This window comes from Simochromis diagramma, unplaced genomic scaffold (assembly GCF_900408965.1).
Source record: "Simochromis diagramma unplaced genomic scaffold, fSimDia1.1 OVJJ01000335.1, whole genome shotgun sequence".
NCBI classification, from domain to species: domain Eukaryota; kingdom Metazoa; phylum Chordata; class Actinopteri; order Cichliformes; family Cichlidae; genus Simochromis; species Simochromis diagramma.
In genome coordinates, this window is record NW_024386761.1 from 1 (window position 1) to 16,099 (window position 16,099).

General features: G+C 36.3%; 2 protein-coding genes across 7 annotated transcripts; both read right to left on the reverse strand.

The window, feature by feature from the left end:
- Positions 1–37: 37 nt before the first annotated feature.
- On the reverse strand, positions 38–6,633 carry LOC120732112 (receptor-type tyrosine-protein phosphatase H-like). 6 transcript variants are annotated; one of them, XM_040029470.1, is made up of 15 exons: positions 6,553–6,631; positions 6,413–6,455; positions 5,785–5,952; positions 5,353–5,583; positions 5,066–5,165; positions 4,458–4,696; positions 3,804–4,046; positions 3,393–3,650; positions 2,474–2,731; positions 2,063–2,320; positions 1,652–1,909; positions 1,241–1,498; positions 830–1,087; positions 420–676; positions 38–266 (listed from the first exon to the last, which is right to left on the reverse strand). In XM_040029470.1, exons 2-15 carry the CDS (start codon positions 6,444–6,446, stop codon positions 114–116), a joined length of 2,973 nt encoding a protein of 990 aa, XP_039885404.1. In that variant the 5' UTR covers positions 6,447–6,455; positions 6,553–6,631; the 3' UTR covers positions 38–113. The 6 variants fall into 6 exon arrangements, with proteins under 6 accessions (XP_039885404.1, XP_039885436.1, XP_039885427.1 ...); XM_040029502.1 differs by lacking the exon at positions 1,652–1,909 and having other exon boundaries at positions 6,553–6,633; XM_040029493.1 differs by lacking the exon at positions 1,241–1,498 and having other exon boundaries at positions 6,553–6,632.
- A 950-nt stretch (positions 6,634–7,583) lies between these two features.
- On the reverse strand, positions 7,584–9,097 carry LOC120732146. Its single transcript, XM_040029523.1, has 3 exons — positions 8,691–9,097; positions 8,323–8,605; positions 7,584–8,231 (listed from the first exon to the last, which is right to left on the reverse strand). Exons 1-3 carry the CDS (start codon positions 8,780–8,782, stop codon positions 7,584–7,586), a joined length of 1,023 nt encoding a protein of 340 aa, XP_039885457.1. The 5' UTR covers positions 8,783–9,097.
- Between the last annotated feature and the right edge of the window lie 7,002 nt (positions 9,098–16,099).

The window sequence follows — 16,099 nt, forward strand, 5'->3', positions numbered from 1 at the left end:
ACTTCACAGTCGACTGCAGTAATGCTTACTCCCACTGCTTCTGACGTTCTCAAACACAGAGTAGAGAGTGAATGTGTATTGAGTTCCAGCAGTGAGAGATGAGACTGTTTGATTCAATGGTCCATTTCCAGCTGGTGCACTGATGCTTGTCTCTGTACCATTAAACTGGAGAACGAAGCTGACATTGTTGTTGACTTTATTCCACTGCAGAGTGATGCTGGTTTCCGTTTGTCCTGACGATATGAGGTTTTGTGCATTTGAAGGAGCTAAATGGAAAAATGAGAAAATAAAGTAAGTTTCAAAAATTCTTCAAAATTGATTTCTCACTAGTAAAAAACAGTCAAAAATTATACTGTTGAATTATTATCAGTAGTTTGTGAAAACATTGTATTGCAGTTTAAATTAATTCATTAACTCACCAGTGACTGCAGTAATGCTGACTCACTGCTTCTGACGCTCTCAAACACAGAGTAGAGAGTGAATGTGTATTGAGTTCCAGCAGTGAGAGATGAGACAGTGTGAGTTACTGGTCCATTTCCAGCTGGTGCACTGATGCTTGTCTCTGTACCATTAAACTGGAGAACGAAGCTGACATTGTTGTTGACTTTATTCCACTGCAGAGTGATGCTGGTTTCATTTTGTCCTGATGATATGAGGTTTTGTGCATTTGAAGGAGCTAAATGGAAAAATGAGAAAATAAAGTAAGTTTCAAAAATTCTTCAAAATTGATTTCTCACTAGTTAAAAACAGTCAAAAATTATACTGTTGAATTATTATTAGTAGTTTGTGAAAACATTGTATTGCAGTTTAAATTAATTCATTAACTCACCAGTGACTGCAGTAATGCTGACTCCACTGCTTCTGACGTTCTCAAACACAGAGTAGAGAGTGAATGTGTATTGAGTTCCAGCAGTGAGAGATGAGACTGTTTGATTCAATGGTCCATTTCCAGCTGGTGCACTGATGCTTGTCTCTGTACCATTAAACTGGAGAACGAAGCTGACATTGTTGTTGACTTTATTCCACTGCAGAGTGATGCTGGTTTCATTTTGTCCTGATGATATGAGGTTTTGTGCATTTGAAGGAGCTAAATGAAAAAATGAGAAAATAAAGTAAGTTTCAAAAATTCTTCAAAATTGATTTCTCACCAGTAAAAAAGAGTTAAAAATTATATTCTTGAATTATTATTAGTAGTTTGTGAAAACATTGTATTGCAGTTTAAATCAATTGATTAACTCACCAGTTACTGCAGTAATGCTGACTCCACTGCTTCTGACGTTCTCAAACACAGAGTAGAGAGTGAATGTGTATTGAGTTCCAGCAGTGAGAGATGAGACTGTTTGATTCAATGGTCCATTTCCAGCTGGTGCACTGATGCTTGTCTCTGTACCATTAAACTGGAGAAGAAAGCTGACATTGTTGTTGACTTTATTCCACTGCAGAGTGATGCTGGTTTCATTTTGTTCTGATGATATGAGGTTTTGTGCATTTGAAGGAGCTAAATGGAAAAATGAGAAAATAAAGTAAGTTTCAAAAATTCTTCAAAATTGATTTCTCACTAGTTAAAAACAGTAAAAAATTATACTGTGTAATTATTATTAGTAGTTTGTGAAAACACTGTATTGCACTTTAAATCAATTGATTAACTCACCAGTGACTGCAGTAATGCTGACTCCACTGCTTCTGATGTTCTCAAACACAGAGTAGAGAGTGAATGTGTATTGAGTTCCAGCAGTGAGAGATGAGACTGTTTGATTCAATGGTCCATTTCCAGCTGGTGCACTGATGCTTGTCTCTGTACCATTAAACTGGAGAACAAAGCTGACATTGTTGTTGACTTTATTCCACTGCAGAGTGATGCTGGTTTCCGTTTGTCCTGACGATATGAGGTTTTGTGCATTTGAAGGAGCTAAATGGAAAAATGAGAAAATAAAGTAAGTTTCAAAAATTCTTCAAAATTGATTTCTCACTAGTAAAAAACAGTCAAAAATTATACTGTTGAATTACTATCAGTAGTTTGTGAAAACATTGTATTGCAGTTTAAATTAATTCATTAACTCACCAGTGACTGCAGTAATGCTGACTCCACTGCTTCTGACGTTCTCAAACACAGAGTAGAGAGTGAATGTGTATTGAGTTCCAGCAGTGAGAGATGAGACAGTGTGAGTTACTGGTCCATTTCCAGCTGGTGCACTGATGCTTGTCTCTGTACCATTAAACTGGAGAACGAAGCTGACATTGTTGTTGACTTTATTCCACTGCAGAGTGATGCTGGTTTCATTTTGTCCTGATGATATGAGGTTTTGTGCATTTGAAGGAGCTAAATGGAAAAATGAGAAAATAAAGTAAGTTTCAAAAATTCTTAAAAATTGATTTCTCACTAGTTAAAAACAGCAAAAAATTATACTGTTGAATTATTATTAGTAGTTTGTGAAAACACTGTATTGCATTTTAAATTAATTCATTAACTCACCAGTGACTGCAGTAATGTTGACTCCACTGCTTCTGACGTTCTCAAACACAGAGTAGAGAGTAAATGTGTATTGAGTTCCAGCAGTGAGAGATGAGACTGTGTGAGTTACTGGTCCATTTCCAGCTGGTGCACTGATGCTTGTCTCTGTACCATTAAACTGGAGAAGAAAGCTGACATTGTTGTTGACTTTATTCCACTGCAGAGTGATGCTGGTTTCCGTTTGTCCTGACGATATGAGATTTACTGCATTTGTGGGAGCTAGGAGAAAAAGAAAATTATATAAAAAAAACATTTAATTAATGTCTAAGGCCTATTTTTCCCTGTACAAGTTGATGCAGTGTCGTTTTATTGCTATTGTGTTGGACCACCAGGTGGCTCCACTCACAAGCATTGTGAGGGGAAGTGAAAGGGTTAGGTTTTTTGCGCTTTGAGTGTTCAGTTGTGTGAAGCCGAAATTAAAGTTGGAGTAAATTATTGGGATCTCTCATGTCGCCCTTACATGCATCCCCAATATTATTTGTATTTGTTAATATTTAACTAATAGTCATGTTCATTGTGAAGTCAAACCTTCTGTGTTTAGAGGACCTAGAAATTTTTTTTAATTTCAAACAAATGTGTCAGTAAATGCTCAACAGAAAAACGACACGATGTAAAATATTCTGAAGTAGCCATATCACATGGTTTAGTCACACTCAGAATTAAGTTTTGTCCTTGGTAATATCAGAATACAACTGCTTGTATTGTAAAATCAGTCATTGTTTGTGTGTGTTTAAATCAGTGCTATACAAGATTTTACCAATCTACTGTGGTCTGGGTTTTCTTTGGCAAACATGGGGTCCTCACTTCCTGTTTCTAAAGAAGACATGTTTAATCTTGCGCCACTGTCTCTATTTAACTATTTACTCATTTAATATCTTACCAGTGACTGCAGTAATGTTGACTCCACTGCTTCTGACGTTCTCAAACACAGAGTAGAGTGTGAATGTGTATTGAGTTCCAGCAGTGAGAAATGAGACAGTGTGAGTTACTGGTCCATTTCCAGCTGGTGCACTGATGCTTGTCTCTGTACCATTAAACTGGAGAACGAAGCTGACATTGTTGTTGACTTTATTCCACTGCAGAGTGATGCTGGTTTCATTTTGTCCTGATGATATGAGGTTTTGTGCATTTGAAGGAGCTAAATGGAAAAATGAGAAAATAAAGTAAGTTTCAAAAATTCTTAAAAATTGATTTCTCACTAGTTAAAAACAGCAAAAAATTATACTGTTGAATTATTATTAGTAGTTTGTGAAAACATTGTACTGCAGTTTAAATCAATTGATTAACTCACCAGTGACTGCAGTAATGCTGACTCCACTGCTTCTGACGTTCCCAAACACAGAGTAGAGAGTGAATGTGTATTGAGTTCCAGCAGTGAGAGATGAGACTGTGTGAGTTACTGATCCATTTCCAGCTGTTGCACTGATGTTTGTCTGTGTACCATTAAACTGGAGAACAAAGCTGACATTGTTGTTGACTTTATTCCACTGCAGAGTGATGCTGGTTTCCGTTTGTCCCGTTAGACTGAACGTTGCTGTCATGGCAGAAATCATAGAAAGTCATAACATTTATTTTGCCCATTAATGATTTCAAAGACAATGCAGTAAAAAGTAAGCAATTCTTTGAACTATTGACTGACATAACCATTTAAGGTAAAATACACTTTTGAATCAGTTTTTAATTTACACTTGTACCTAAGTTCTTTCCACTTGCATACTCACAGCAGATGATATTCCTCATTAATAATAATTTAAGACACGTGGTTACTGCCTGTGTTTTTATATAATTGTATATAATAAAACCTGTATACTGTATTTTCACTATATTTAGCTGGGATCTTGGCTTCGCATAAAGAAAAAGTAACAACAATAAGTACATTTTTAATTTTTTTTATGCAGAACTTAACATCTATGTAGGATGTGAGAGTAGAAATTAGATCTATTACTTGTCGTAAAACAGATTGATGAAAAGCTGTTGGAGCACAATTCATCCGACCATCGTCCCGAGTCACTGAAATCTGCAGCAACACACTGCTCATTTCCAGAGTCTGGTTGCCCAGTGGCCCAGAATTGAAACAGAGAGTAACTCCCATCAGACCACACCTTTTGCCGATACAGACCAATCCACACAAAGCTTCCATTTGCTGTGACTTTGATCTTGTCATTTTCTGTCTGATTTCGTATACTGTAAGAAGGCATGCAGAACTTTGAATACAGAGTTTAAACAATAGACATCTAAGCATCTACACATAGTTTCACACACTTATTGTTCATCACTTATGTATCTTATTATGTTCTTTTGGAAACATAGTACCTTATGTGACAATTCAAGGATTTAGTGACACACTGAAAGTTAAACACTTTATGATAAATTAATTTTAATAATTCAACATTTACATCTTGTAGGTAAAGAGACATCATTGAATGTGTAGTGCAACCTTAATTGATAAGAATGAAAAGACCATCGTGTCCGCATCTCATTTTCATGGCTTCATAATCTTAGAAACTAATATTATTTCTTGTAGTCGTCAATAGGGATGGATGAATCCTGTACCTGGGTAGATCAACATAATTGTTCCTGCAGAAACTCTGAGCATCAGTCCAGTTCATAGGCAAATTAACCTTAACAAAAGATTCTTGTCCATTTATTGTACCTGGAAATATATGGAAGAAAAGAAGAAATACAACCTGTCAGAATGGATATCTGTAAAATCTCTAATATGTGTTGTGTTCATTGAGAAAAAAAGTGATCTAATTATAGATTTTTTCATAATTGTGGCGGAAAAACATTTCTTAATGTCAAACCATCAAAAATATTATGTATAATTCTTATAAACTTACCATTATAGCACACAAAGTTTAGGATGTCATCACAGTCACGGTCATCCCATGTACCATTGTATGGACTCCCACTTAAAAGTGCCACACAGTATTGCTGTCCATTAAGATTGTCAGGCTCATTAGCGTACCAGTTTCTAAATGTTGTCTCTCCTTGACCGTAGAAGCTGCTGTCATTTAGGGACCATCTCCAACTGTTTTCCAGGTCATCATGGAGACCTATCCATGCCTTACCTGTTCAAAAAGATGTTCATTAAATAAAAACAAGACTTTTCAATTCAGAAATAACCACAAACTGTTGTTCTTCTTTAACAAGCCAAAGTATATAATTTTTTAGTTTTATGTAATCCATTTAGATTTCTCAAGATGTTGGGAGTTTGTTTTATATGTATAGTCATATATGTTACATTTATAATACTAGTTTTAAGAGCTTACTTGTGTTTGTTGCAATGCTTCTGACAGCATTAACGTCAGCTGTGCTTTCTATGGTGGCCAGGTCAGTGTAGACATCTCTGCAGTGGCTCTGTGCCTCCGTCCAGTTCAGTGAGGTGCTCACATAGTAGTACTGATGAGTTTGACTAAATGTACCATTAACCAGCGCTCCTGAAACAAAGCATTGTCTTTTATTTTGGTAGTGTTCAATTTAACATTACTGTAAGGTTTCACAGAACTTTGTTCTCCTTTGTGACATTTTTGTTTGGCAGCAACTTTTAAGCAAAAAAAAAAAAAAACCAAACAAACAATCAAATAAAATAAATCAAAAATCTCTTTGCAAAGTGCTATTATTGATTCATATTGTTAATATATAGATATTATCATGAATTTATAGCTTTCATCTTTTCTTTTGTATTCATGCTTACCCATTTACCTTTTGTTCAGTGACAAAATCTTAACTTAAATAAAATACACTCTACAGGAGAACAACATTCACAACTGTTTTTTGTTTAGTTCCCCCCCATATTTAGGGTTTATACAAAAATCCCTGTGTATATAGGTTTCTGGAGCTGTAATTGTTCAGAACAAACAAAAGTACAAACAGAATTAATCAAAAAGATGCACCAACCTATCAGCACAAAGATGATCACCGTATAATCCATGAGTTACAACTAAGAAAAGATGAAAAACAGTGTAATTAGTTACATTATTAGCTCATTCAGCCATATTTTGGAGTGGATAAATAAAGTGGATATAGATTGTTCTTACCACTATTTTAACTCCACGTACTTCAGATGTTTCTAAGTGTGCATGCTGCCTAGCACTAACCTGTCGAAAAACTTGTTTAAAGTCTTACCATTGCTCAGTGAGTATTTAAAGATCATGTGAACAGCATAGATAAGATTTAAGGAAGTAAAAGAGAATTCTTTGTGCTGAATCGCTCCATGCTAGTAACAGAAAGTAAAATCTAAAAACATGTAGCCTTATTCTTTACTGCACTGGTCACAGGAAATACAATTTCTTTCCAAAGGAAAGTGTACACATTTTTTTTCATATCCATTGTATCTTTAGAAATATATTTAATTTGAAAATTGGTGGCCTGTTTGATACTTATTTTACCTGCTGTATCACTGGTTGACTTTTATGAATGCTTTGAGTAGCTTTTATCATGAATGTTTAAATGGATTAACATTGCTTCACTACATTTTCACTGAAAAGCATCAAAAATTGCATAAGCAGAGTCATTTTGCAGTTATTTTGCTCATTCTTTTGCCACAAATTCCTAAAGATTTTGTTTTGTGCTTTCAGTCTAATTTTGTGGGAATTAAATTCTTTAGTGTTTAGTGTATTCTACTGTTACAGTTTTTTCTGATTGCTTAAGCACATTTTTTGTAACTATTGGCTATTTTTGCAAAACTCTACACACAAATAAGAAAACCTGTCACCCAATTATCAAAACATTGTAGTTCTCTTGCAAAAGCGAACACAGCTAGGTTAACTCTTCACACCTACGTAAAAATGGTGTTTTTGTATCAAACAGTACACACAAGCCATGATCTACTAAGCACACAATGCGCCAACTGCACACTGATGGTATGAATACAAAACACATCTGGCTTTTGCTTTCTCTGTGTACAGATGTCAATTTGAGGTCACACTTTTGTCATAGTGTCATGTAAACATACAAGGATCCAAACTTCAAGTATTGGTGTTTATTCACACTCATCAAAACCAAGACAAAGTCAGAACACAAAATAGGAATTTCACAAAAAAAAAAAAAAGGGAAAAAAAAAAGACAATCAGCCTACATCATGTCGTCTTTCTGGGTCCGGGCACAAAATTTCGTCCACATCGCATGTGATATCCTCCAGTCCAAGGCACCGGGGAAAATATCTCCTTGAACGCCGTATCCAGGCCTGACATGATGCCTGGTCAATATCTCCACATGCCTCCTTCATTGCCTGTAAAAGGGCTACCTGTTGATGAGGATGACGGTCGTACACTTTCCAGCGCCAGGCAGAGAAGAACTCCTCGATGGGATTTAAGAATGGAGAGTATGGAGGGAGGTTGAGTGCCATGAAGGATGGGTGGTCTGTAAACCAGTTGAGGACCAAAGCAGCCCTATGGAAACTAACATTGTCCCATATGATGACATATCGGGCCTGCTCTGGTCTCTGAACAGTGAGCATGTCATGCAAGGTGTCCAGGAATGCAATAATGTGTGCAGTGTTGTATGGGCCTATGGTTGCATGATGGTGAACAACACCATTTTGGCTTATAGCTGCACACATGGTTATGTTACCACCATGTTGTCCTGGGACATTGATGATGGCAAGGTGTCCAATAATGTTCCTGCCACGTCTCCTGGTTTTACTGAGGTTAAAACCGGCCTCATCTACAAAAAGTAGCTCATGTCCCATTGCATCTGCTTCTAGTTCCATCACTCTCTGGACAAGACAAAACAAATGCAACACATCAGGCCCATGCACAGCACTACAGTATGCACTTCCAAATTCAGAACCAATGACACTAGCTTACCTGCACATAGTCATATCGCAGTTGCTTTACACGTTCTGTGTTTCTCTCGAAAGGAACTCTGTAAATTTGCTTCATTCTTATTCTTTGGCGCGCAAGTACACGACTTAGTGCAGAAATGCTTGCACTGTGTATATTTTGAAAGATGGTGTCATCATCCATTATGCGCTGCTGTATTTCACGCAGTCTTATTGCATTATTGGCAATCACCATGTTCACTATATGGGTCTCTTGCTCTGGAGTGAACATTCTGCCTCTGCCCCCAACATCTGGACGTCTAGCAATTCTGTAAAGTAACAATTTCAGTATTTTTGCATGTATGGTACTGTTGTGTTTCCCATTAGAGTATGGCAGTGCTACAAAGTACTTACCGATTCTCATTTCGAAATGTCCTAATGATGCTTGCCACAGTGTAGCGGCTCAGTTTAGGCTGAACACGTTGGCCAGCTTCCCTCAGGGTCATCCCATGGTTGATGACATGGTCCACTATTGTAGCTCTGATGTCATCAGTTATTCTGTTTCTTACTCCTCTTACCCTTCCTCTTTCCCCTCCTCATCCTCTTCTTGCTCCTCCACGTCCTCTTCCTCCAACTTCTTCACCTCCACGTCCTCTCCCTCGGCCTCCTCTGATTCTCACTCTTCTCACTCTTACTGCTCCTTCCATTGTACTCCACATAGACAGCTTACCTGTGGCCTGTTTATAGTGCTTAGGCTGATTGCAAAGTGGACTAATTATCTAAAACAGTTTTCACATGTGAAAGTGTGCCAGACAGTTGGCAAATTAGTGTTAATGATAGCCATACATGTGTATACTTTTGCTAGGAGTGTGTTGGAAATTTGGTAATTGAGTGTTATGCAGTGAATTGTGTTTAAAGTTCTGCAAAAAGAGTGTTGTGCAGTGAATTGTGCCTACAGTTTTGCAAAGTGTGTGTTGCAAAATTGCAAACTGAGTGCAAAGCAGTGTTTGTGCTTTTAGTTTTGCAAACTCAGTGAGTGGTTTTGCTATAAGTATTAATAGTTTTAGGAATTGTGCTATAAGAATCACAGTTAGGGTTAAAGCCATCAGAAAAAACTGTAAATGAGTTTTAAGAGGAAGAACTTGTTAACAGGAGCAATGGCACTGCCTAAGTGAACACATGGGAACTTTTGTTTTTAGTATGATAAAATCTAACGTCCTGCATTTTTGCTCCACTTCACTTCACAGTAATTGTCAAATGGTGTCATTCATCATCCTTTTGTCGATTTAAAGATTAGTCGATTCCTCCATACCTTGCCTGATTGCTCAGCTATAGCTGTGGGAAACATCAGGCATATCTATACTGTCAGAAATTGCTCTGAGTCTGGAGGACTTTGCTTGCCACTGTCACTTGCCTGCCAACTCTTGGATGTGCTTCTCTCTATTCAGCCTGGAGCTTGCCGTACCCTTCCTCTGCACCGGTTGAGTTTCTAATAAACCTCTTAAACCTGTTTGCAAAGGAATCTGGTTGTTCATGAACATCCAGATTCATTGGCAGTGTTCAACTTCGTTTCACCATAGATAGAATCTGCTTATTACTGTCTCCCAAATGTTTGCAGACCTTCTGATAGCTGTGCAGATTTTACTTTCAAGTTTGTATTTTTAAAAAATCCAACTTTTGTGTAGGAAGTCTTGCTGTTTTTGTACACTACATTTAGAAATGCAAACCAATCACTATGGGAACTAAACACAAGACAGAGACTCTGAAGTGCAAAACATCAGTCTCTGCCATGGTTTGAACATTACTCTTTTGCAGTGTGCAACAGTCAGGAACTAGTTTGCCTTTCCCATCTCTATTAGCAAGACCGTTCTGTAGTATTTTAAATGGTTAAAGTACATTTTAAAATGTATTACCTCAATATCATAAAAGCACAGTCAGAAAAAAGACAAACAAAACTATTATTGCAAACAAGAATGATCTGACTGACAGAAAGATCTTTCATGTTCTTCTACATCCAAAATCTATATTAGAATTGTGGAAAAATAAGTGGTTCCAGTGACTCATTCTAAGTCCAAACCTCAACCAAGCTGGGTCCTCAGTAAAGGTTGAAGTAAAATATGTTATATCATTACTATGTCTAAGAAAAAGAAACACTCCAAATGCCTCTGTTGGTATGCTGTCGAGGTTTATCAGTGCACAGCTACTGCTGGACTCTTTAAAGAGCATTCTTGCGTGTATAGCAATGCAAAAGTATAATACAATTTTCTGTAGCTTGGCACCGGTATCAGGACAGAAAAATCGAAAACATTTTTTCTGCCTTATCTTTTTTTGCTTCACTGCTTTCATACAATGACAGTTTGTTCAAGGTCAACCTCTATTGTCCCTGTGTCTATCCTTTTTTAGGTCACATGACATAGGGCTGTGTTATTTCTTTATGCAGTAACAGGTTCCTTCTGGGTAAAATATGTAGTCACAAACAGTTCTCAGTCCTACAAGAAAAAAGCAGGTTATTTAGTTTTTGTGTGACATGGCACCTTACAAGGCATCTCTTTAGGATAACTAACAGGCTTCTCCAGCTCACCTGTGGCAAAAAGATAGACTAAACCCTTGTACATATCTATAATTCTGCCACACCAGCTGTACAACATCATAGACTATGGTGGTGGGACATTAAACACTTCTAACACTTCATGATAGGAAGTGGCACTGGCCAACCAGTACAAATACACTGGAAACTTCAGGTTATTTGCCCACCCATGGTCCTTGGAAGAACCTTTGCTTTGTTTCCCTCTTCAACATAGAAGTGGGCTTTAGGGCGGGACAGTTGATTGGTTGATTGATCACATTGGTGTCATTATGAACATAAACTAATGTTAAGTCTATTAGCCGCAACCGACCAACCACATGACGTCACGTTTAAAACTTTACGCACTTATTTCTAAATTCAGCTTTACAGACAGAGTTACATCTATGTCCGTTTTTCAGAGCAGGGATGAGTGGTGTAAATTAGCTTTTATGTGTATAGCTTTTCATGTCCCCTTTAAACAGGAATTATTCTTACAAATATATGTATATCTGTCTTTAGTCTTATATTTTTACATATAATATTTAAACTAAAAAAAGATTCCAGGAGATTAATATTTTTGTTTATAACCTTTCAAAATCCAACATGTTTCTCCGTAATGTACTCTAAACTTTGAGTATTAATGAAGCAAAACATCTGACCAGTAATGAATAGACTTTATGACACAAGAAGAAGCAAAACTCAGCACATTGTAGACGGGATGAGAGATGGTCAAAATCAAACAGGAAACACACAGAGTGAGACACATGGACTTTACACTGGGACCAGGGAGAAACAGACATGGCTACATGCTACTATATGCAATAATATAGAGATTTCGGACCTACCATTCATTAGCTTAAATATCAGACAACATGTATGCATCAACATCAACTCCTCTTAGCACGGTGGGCGTTTCTAAAAGTCTTCTTTAATCCCATGCAAACGTACACCCACCTGACATACTACAGAACAATAATAAGATTACCTTTCCAGATTGGAGTTGTAAAAGAATTAAATACTTGGAACATATATTCGATGGAACAGACTTTATTCTGTTTGACAGATTAGTTATGCAGTATGGGATTAACAAGATTCGATTTTTAGAATATCAACAAATAAAATCTTTAGTAAAAAAGAAATGTAAGCATAATCACAGTCAAATTGAAAACCCCAGCATGTGTGGAGCAATTCTTTAATTTCAACCCCCCCAAATTACTGTTCAAAATATACAGGACACTCTCCAAAACAGATGAATCAATATCCCTTCCTATTGCAAAATGAGTCAGTTTTCATTCAAAAGATCAATGGTGTATGATAAATTACCCACAGTGGTTAATTGTAGTCAGTGGTTAAAAGTAACTGTGTCAACATTTCATAGCTCTGAGTTCATAAACAGAAAACTAAAAGCCCTGAGTAGTCTGTTTGTTGTGCCTCTAAATCTTCAATAGTGGATTCTGACCATTATTCTCCCTGCAGAAACTCTGAGCAGTACTCATATAAGAATTTGTATTTTTTGCAATGCTTCTGACAGCATCAAGGTCAGCTGTGTTCTATGGTCACCAGGTCAGCGTATCTCTGTCCATCTGTCCAATTCAGTGAGGTGCTCACAAAGTAGTACTGATGAGTTTGGCTCGAGACAACACTAACCAATGCTCCTAAAATAATCAGTTCAGTTTCAGAAGTTTTGTGGTAGGATTTCACAAAACTTTTTTGCATGAACACCCCTATAAAGGAAGCCCTCCTGGTGTCTACCCTGTTCCTGCCGATAAAAACAAAGCGGGAATAGCCTCGCAAGCCTGTTGTCCTACCAGCTACACCTGTTCAGGTCCTCTCTAGATTAGTGGACTTGGTAAACAGCTGGGTTAAATTTATTGGTTTGGAAGCCAGGGGTGTAACCTGTAAGAGCAATTCACACTAATGTAGATTTATACTCAATCACTTGAATTATATTTATCTAATTAACCTACCTTGAGCTGATCTTTATGACGAGAAAGGTTGGAAAGGGAATGGGAGCACCCAGGCTTGAATATGCGCTTTCTCTGTATTCTGTGTTGAGTGGAAATCAAAAACTTTGCAGAGAAAAAGCTATAGAGAGGAAAAAAAAAATACAAGACCAATTTGTATTGTCACAATTTGGGCAGCGGCTGATCCCTCTGGTGCCTCTGCTGGAATTTCCAACAGTTACGTTTTTAGACCCAATCTTCTGGATCTGATTACACCAACTGTATACTGCAGTTTTGTAAGGAGATATTTACTGATTATTGTGATTATTTACACTTGTCAAAGTTTTCTTACATATTTACACATTTACACATGTACTTACACCAAAAAGGACAAGTCTGTCTCCTAATCAATTCTGTGTTGACTGATAATTGACCATATTATGCTTTCACAGAATTGTGCAACATACAAACAATGAATGCTTCACTAAACTACCCTTAAACAGGACTGAATTAAATGTCTGAAACATAAACCATTTTCCCAGATGTAGCCAGGTAGAAATGAAAGACAACTGACCTTTGAGCACGAGGATGATCAGTGCACAATCCATGAGTGAAAAGTTTAGAAAGGCACAGTGTATTAATTTATCCGGTGCAAAGTTTTTAAAACTTTATCCTTTATTGTACATATTCACTTACTGTATATAATGTTCTCTTTTTGCACAGTCTAGGAGTGCTTCAGGGCACATTCACTGCGTGTTGTACTCGTATAACTATGCATGTGGCAAATAAAGAATCTTGAATCTTGTAGTCCAAGGAACGACTACATTTCAGATGGCTCATCTTTCAGTCTTTTGCTGTTGTTTAACAGTGCTTACTTATAATTTTAAAAGAGGTTTCCCATAGATCAGAATAAAATTTAAGATAAAAGTAAGTAAAACAGACCCATCTTTGGCAAATATTTTGGTGTGGATGGATTGCAGGTTCTTTCATAACTAGCCTGGATCTATTTGTATATTTCCCTTTGGCTCAGGTTAAATAAGATAGAGCTCTGCTTGTACTCTCTCAGACCATAGAGAACAGTGAAGCTTATAACCAAATTCCCAACCAATTTAATAGACAATGGCAAAGTGGTGACACATCTAAATCATGACCCTTTTTACTGTTAAGGTACAAAAGATAAAGATGTACAATGCTCTTTCCCAGTTATACCCCCACAAAAGAATTTATTTATTTATTTTTGATTCTGTTTAGGGAAAGTAATTAAAAATATAATTTTCTATAACAGTACAGATCCAGTCACTTTCTCATAATCTCATATCTTCTCCTCTGGTGTCATGGCTGAACAGGCTTAACCTTGAGGAATGAAAACTGTGGCAATAATCCATATTGTCTGAAAAACTAGATTGGGACAACAACAACAAAAAACGTCACCCACGCACATAATAGAGAAAATGTTAATGTTACCACTAGACAAAAAATTCTAAAGACTACTTAAAAGTAAATTTTAGGAAGCTGATAAAAAAGAAAATCAAACACAGGGAAATCTCACCTCCTTCATCTTATCCTGTATATCCAAGTCTGACAGCTGAACAAATGACCTTAATTTGATCTTCATTCCAACAACATAATCTGTTCACATAAATAAAAACAAGTTACTTGAAATAATAACATGAAATAGTCAGTGTGACTTCATTACAGTACACAAAAGCTATACTATACCTACATAACCCATTCCAATTTGATGTTACAGATATTATTATTTATGAAAAATTTATTTAGAAGAAATTTGGAGAAAAATTTCTAGTATTCAAATGCCTCTTTGTTTACCGAGAACATTTTTATCTGACATTTTATTATGACATTTTCTACATAACAGTGTCTTCTTTCATTTTAATATTAGGATTAATATTAGGATTAAATTTAAACTAATTCCTAGTGTTTAAAATCTGGCCAAATGAATCCAAACACATGACACATAATGAAGTAAATTAAGCACTGGATAAAAATATGAAATTCATCTCATCAGACACAAATATTTTTTAATAAAAACTAAATATAATACAAAATAATAACAAAAAATATAAACACTTACTAGGTCCTTTGTAGAAAGCAGAGTTTATTGTGTGTTCACAAAGAAAAATAAAGAAAAAAATAAACATTTAAAATTAAATAAATATTTCTTTGACATGTCTTCATAGTGTAAATCCAACATTGCATTGCATTAATGAATCAAATGAAAAATCAAAAGAACAATACTAAAGGATAAGGATGGTTAAAGATACGGATGAGCGGCTGAAGGAAGAAGTGTTACAGAAAGGAAATTAAAACCCACAAAAATAGTAATTTTCCTTTAATTTATCCTACATTTAATTCAGTTTGAGTGATTGCTGATTGTACCTGTTACCAAGTACATCAAGAAATACTGAATTACAATGAAATCAACAATAACTTATTTGTGTTGTTAAGTAGCAAGAAACAATTTTGAAGAATTTTTGAACTTACTTTATTTCTCATTTTTCCATTTAGCTCCTTCAAATGCACAAAACCTCATATCACAGGACAAAATGAAACCAGCATCACTCTGCATGGAAACAAGTCAACAACAATGTCAGCTTTGTCTCAGTTTAATGGACAGAGACAAGCATCAGTGCACCAGCTGGAAATGGACCAGTAACTCACACTGTCTCATCTCTCACTGCTGGAACTCAATACACATTCACTCCTACTCTGTGTTTGAGAACATCAAAGCAGTGGAGTCAGCATTACTGCAGTCACTGGTGAGTAAATCAATGTTGAACTGGAATACAATGTTTCACAAACACTGATAATAATTCAACAGTATAATTTTTTACTCTTTTTAACTAGTGAGAAATCAATTTTGAAGAATTTTTGAAACTTACTTTATTTTCCATTTTTCCATTTAGCTCCTTCAAATGCACAAAACCTCATATCATCAGACAAAATGAAACCAGCATCACTCTGCAGTGGAATAAAGTCAACAACAATGTCAGCTTTGTTCTCCAGTTAATGGTACAGAGACAAGCATCAGTGCACCAGCTGGAAATGGACCAGTAATTCACACTGTCTCATCTCTCACTGCTGGAACTCAATACACATTCACCTCACTCTGTGTTTGAGAACATCAGAAGCAGTGGAGTCAGCATTACTGCAGTCACTGGTAAGTTAATATGTTTCAAAAATAGGGTTAGGGAACATACAGTAGTGAAGCAAAAAGCTCTCGTCTACCTCTGAGGACAATTGCTGTGATTTTGCAGATCAATAATATAGCTTTTGTATGATTAAGTTGGTGTAAT

Coding starts and splice junctions, on each gene's coding strand:
- LOC120732112 (XM_040029470.1), bottom strand. CDS start 6,446: ATGGATTATACGGTGATCATCTTTGTGCTGATAG. Junction 5,953..6,412: donor GATCATCTTTGTGCTGATAG/GTTGGTGCATCT, acceptor GCTTTGTTTCAG/GAGCGCTGGTTAATGGTACA. Junction 3,651..3,803: donor CAGCATTACTGCAGTCACTG/GTGAGTTAATCA, acceptor TTTTCCATTTAG/CTCCTTCAAATGCACAAAAC.
- LOC120732146 (XM_040029523.1), bottom strand. CDS start 8,782: ATGACCCTGAGGGAAGCTGGCCAACGTGTTCAGCCTAAACTGAGCCGC. Junction 8,606..8,690: donor ACATTTCGAAATGAGAATCG/GTAAGTACTTTG, acceptor GTTACTTTACAG/AATTGCTAGACGTCCAGATG. Junction 8,232..8,322: donor TGCGATATGACTATGTGCAG/GTAAGCTAGTGT, acceptor TGTCTTGTCCAG/AGAGTGATGGAACTAGAAGC.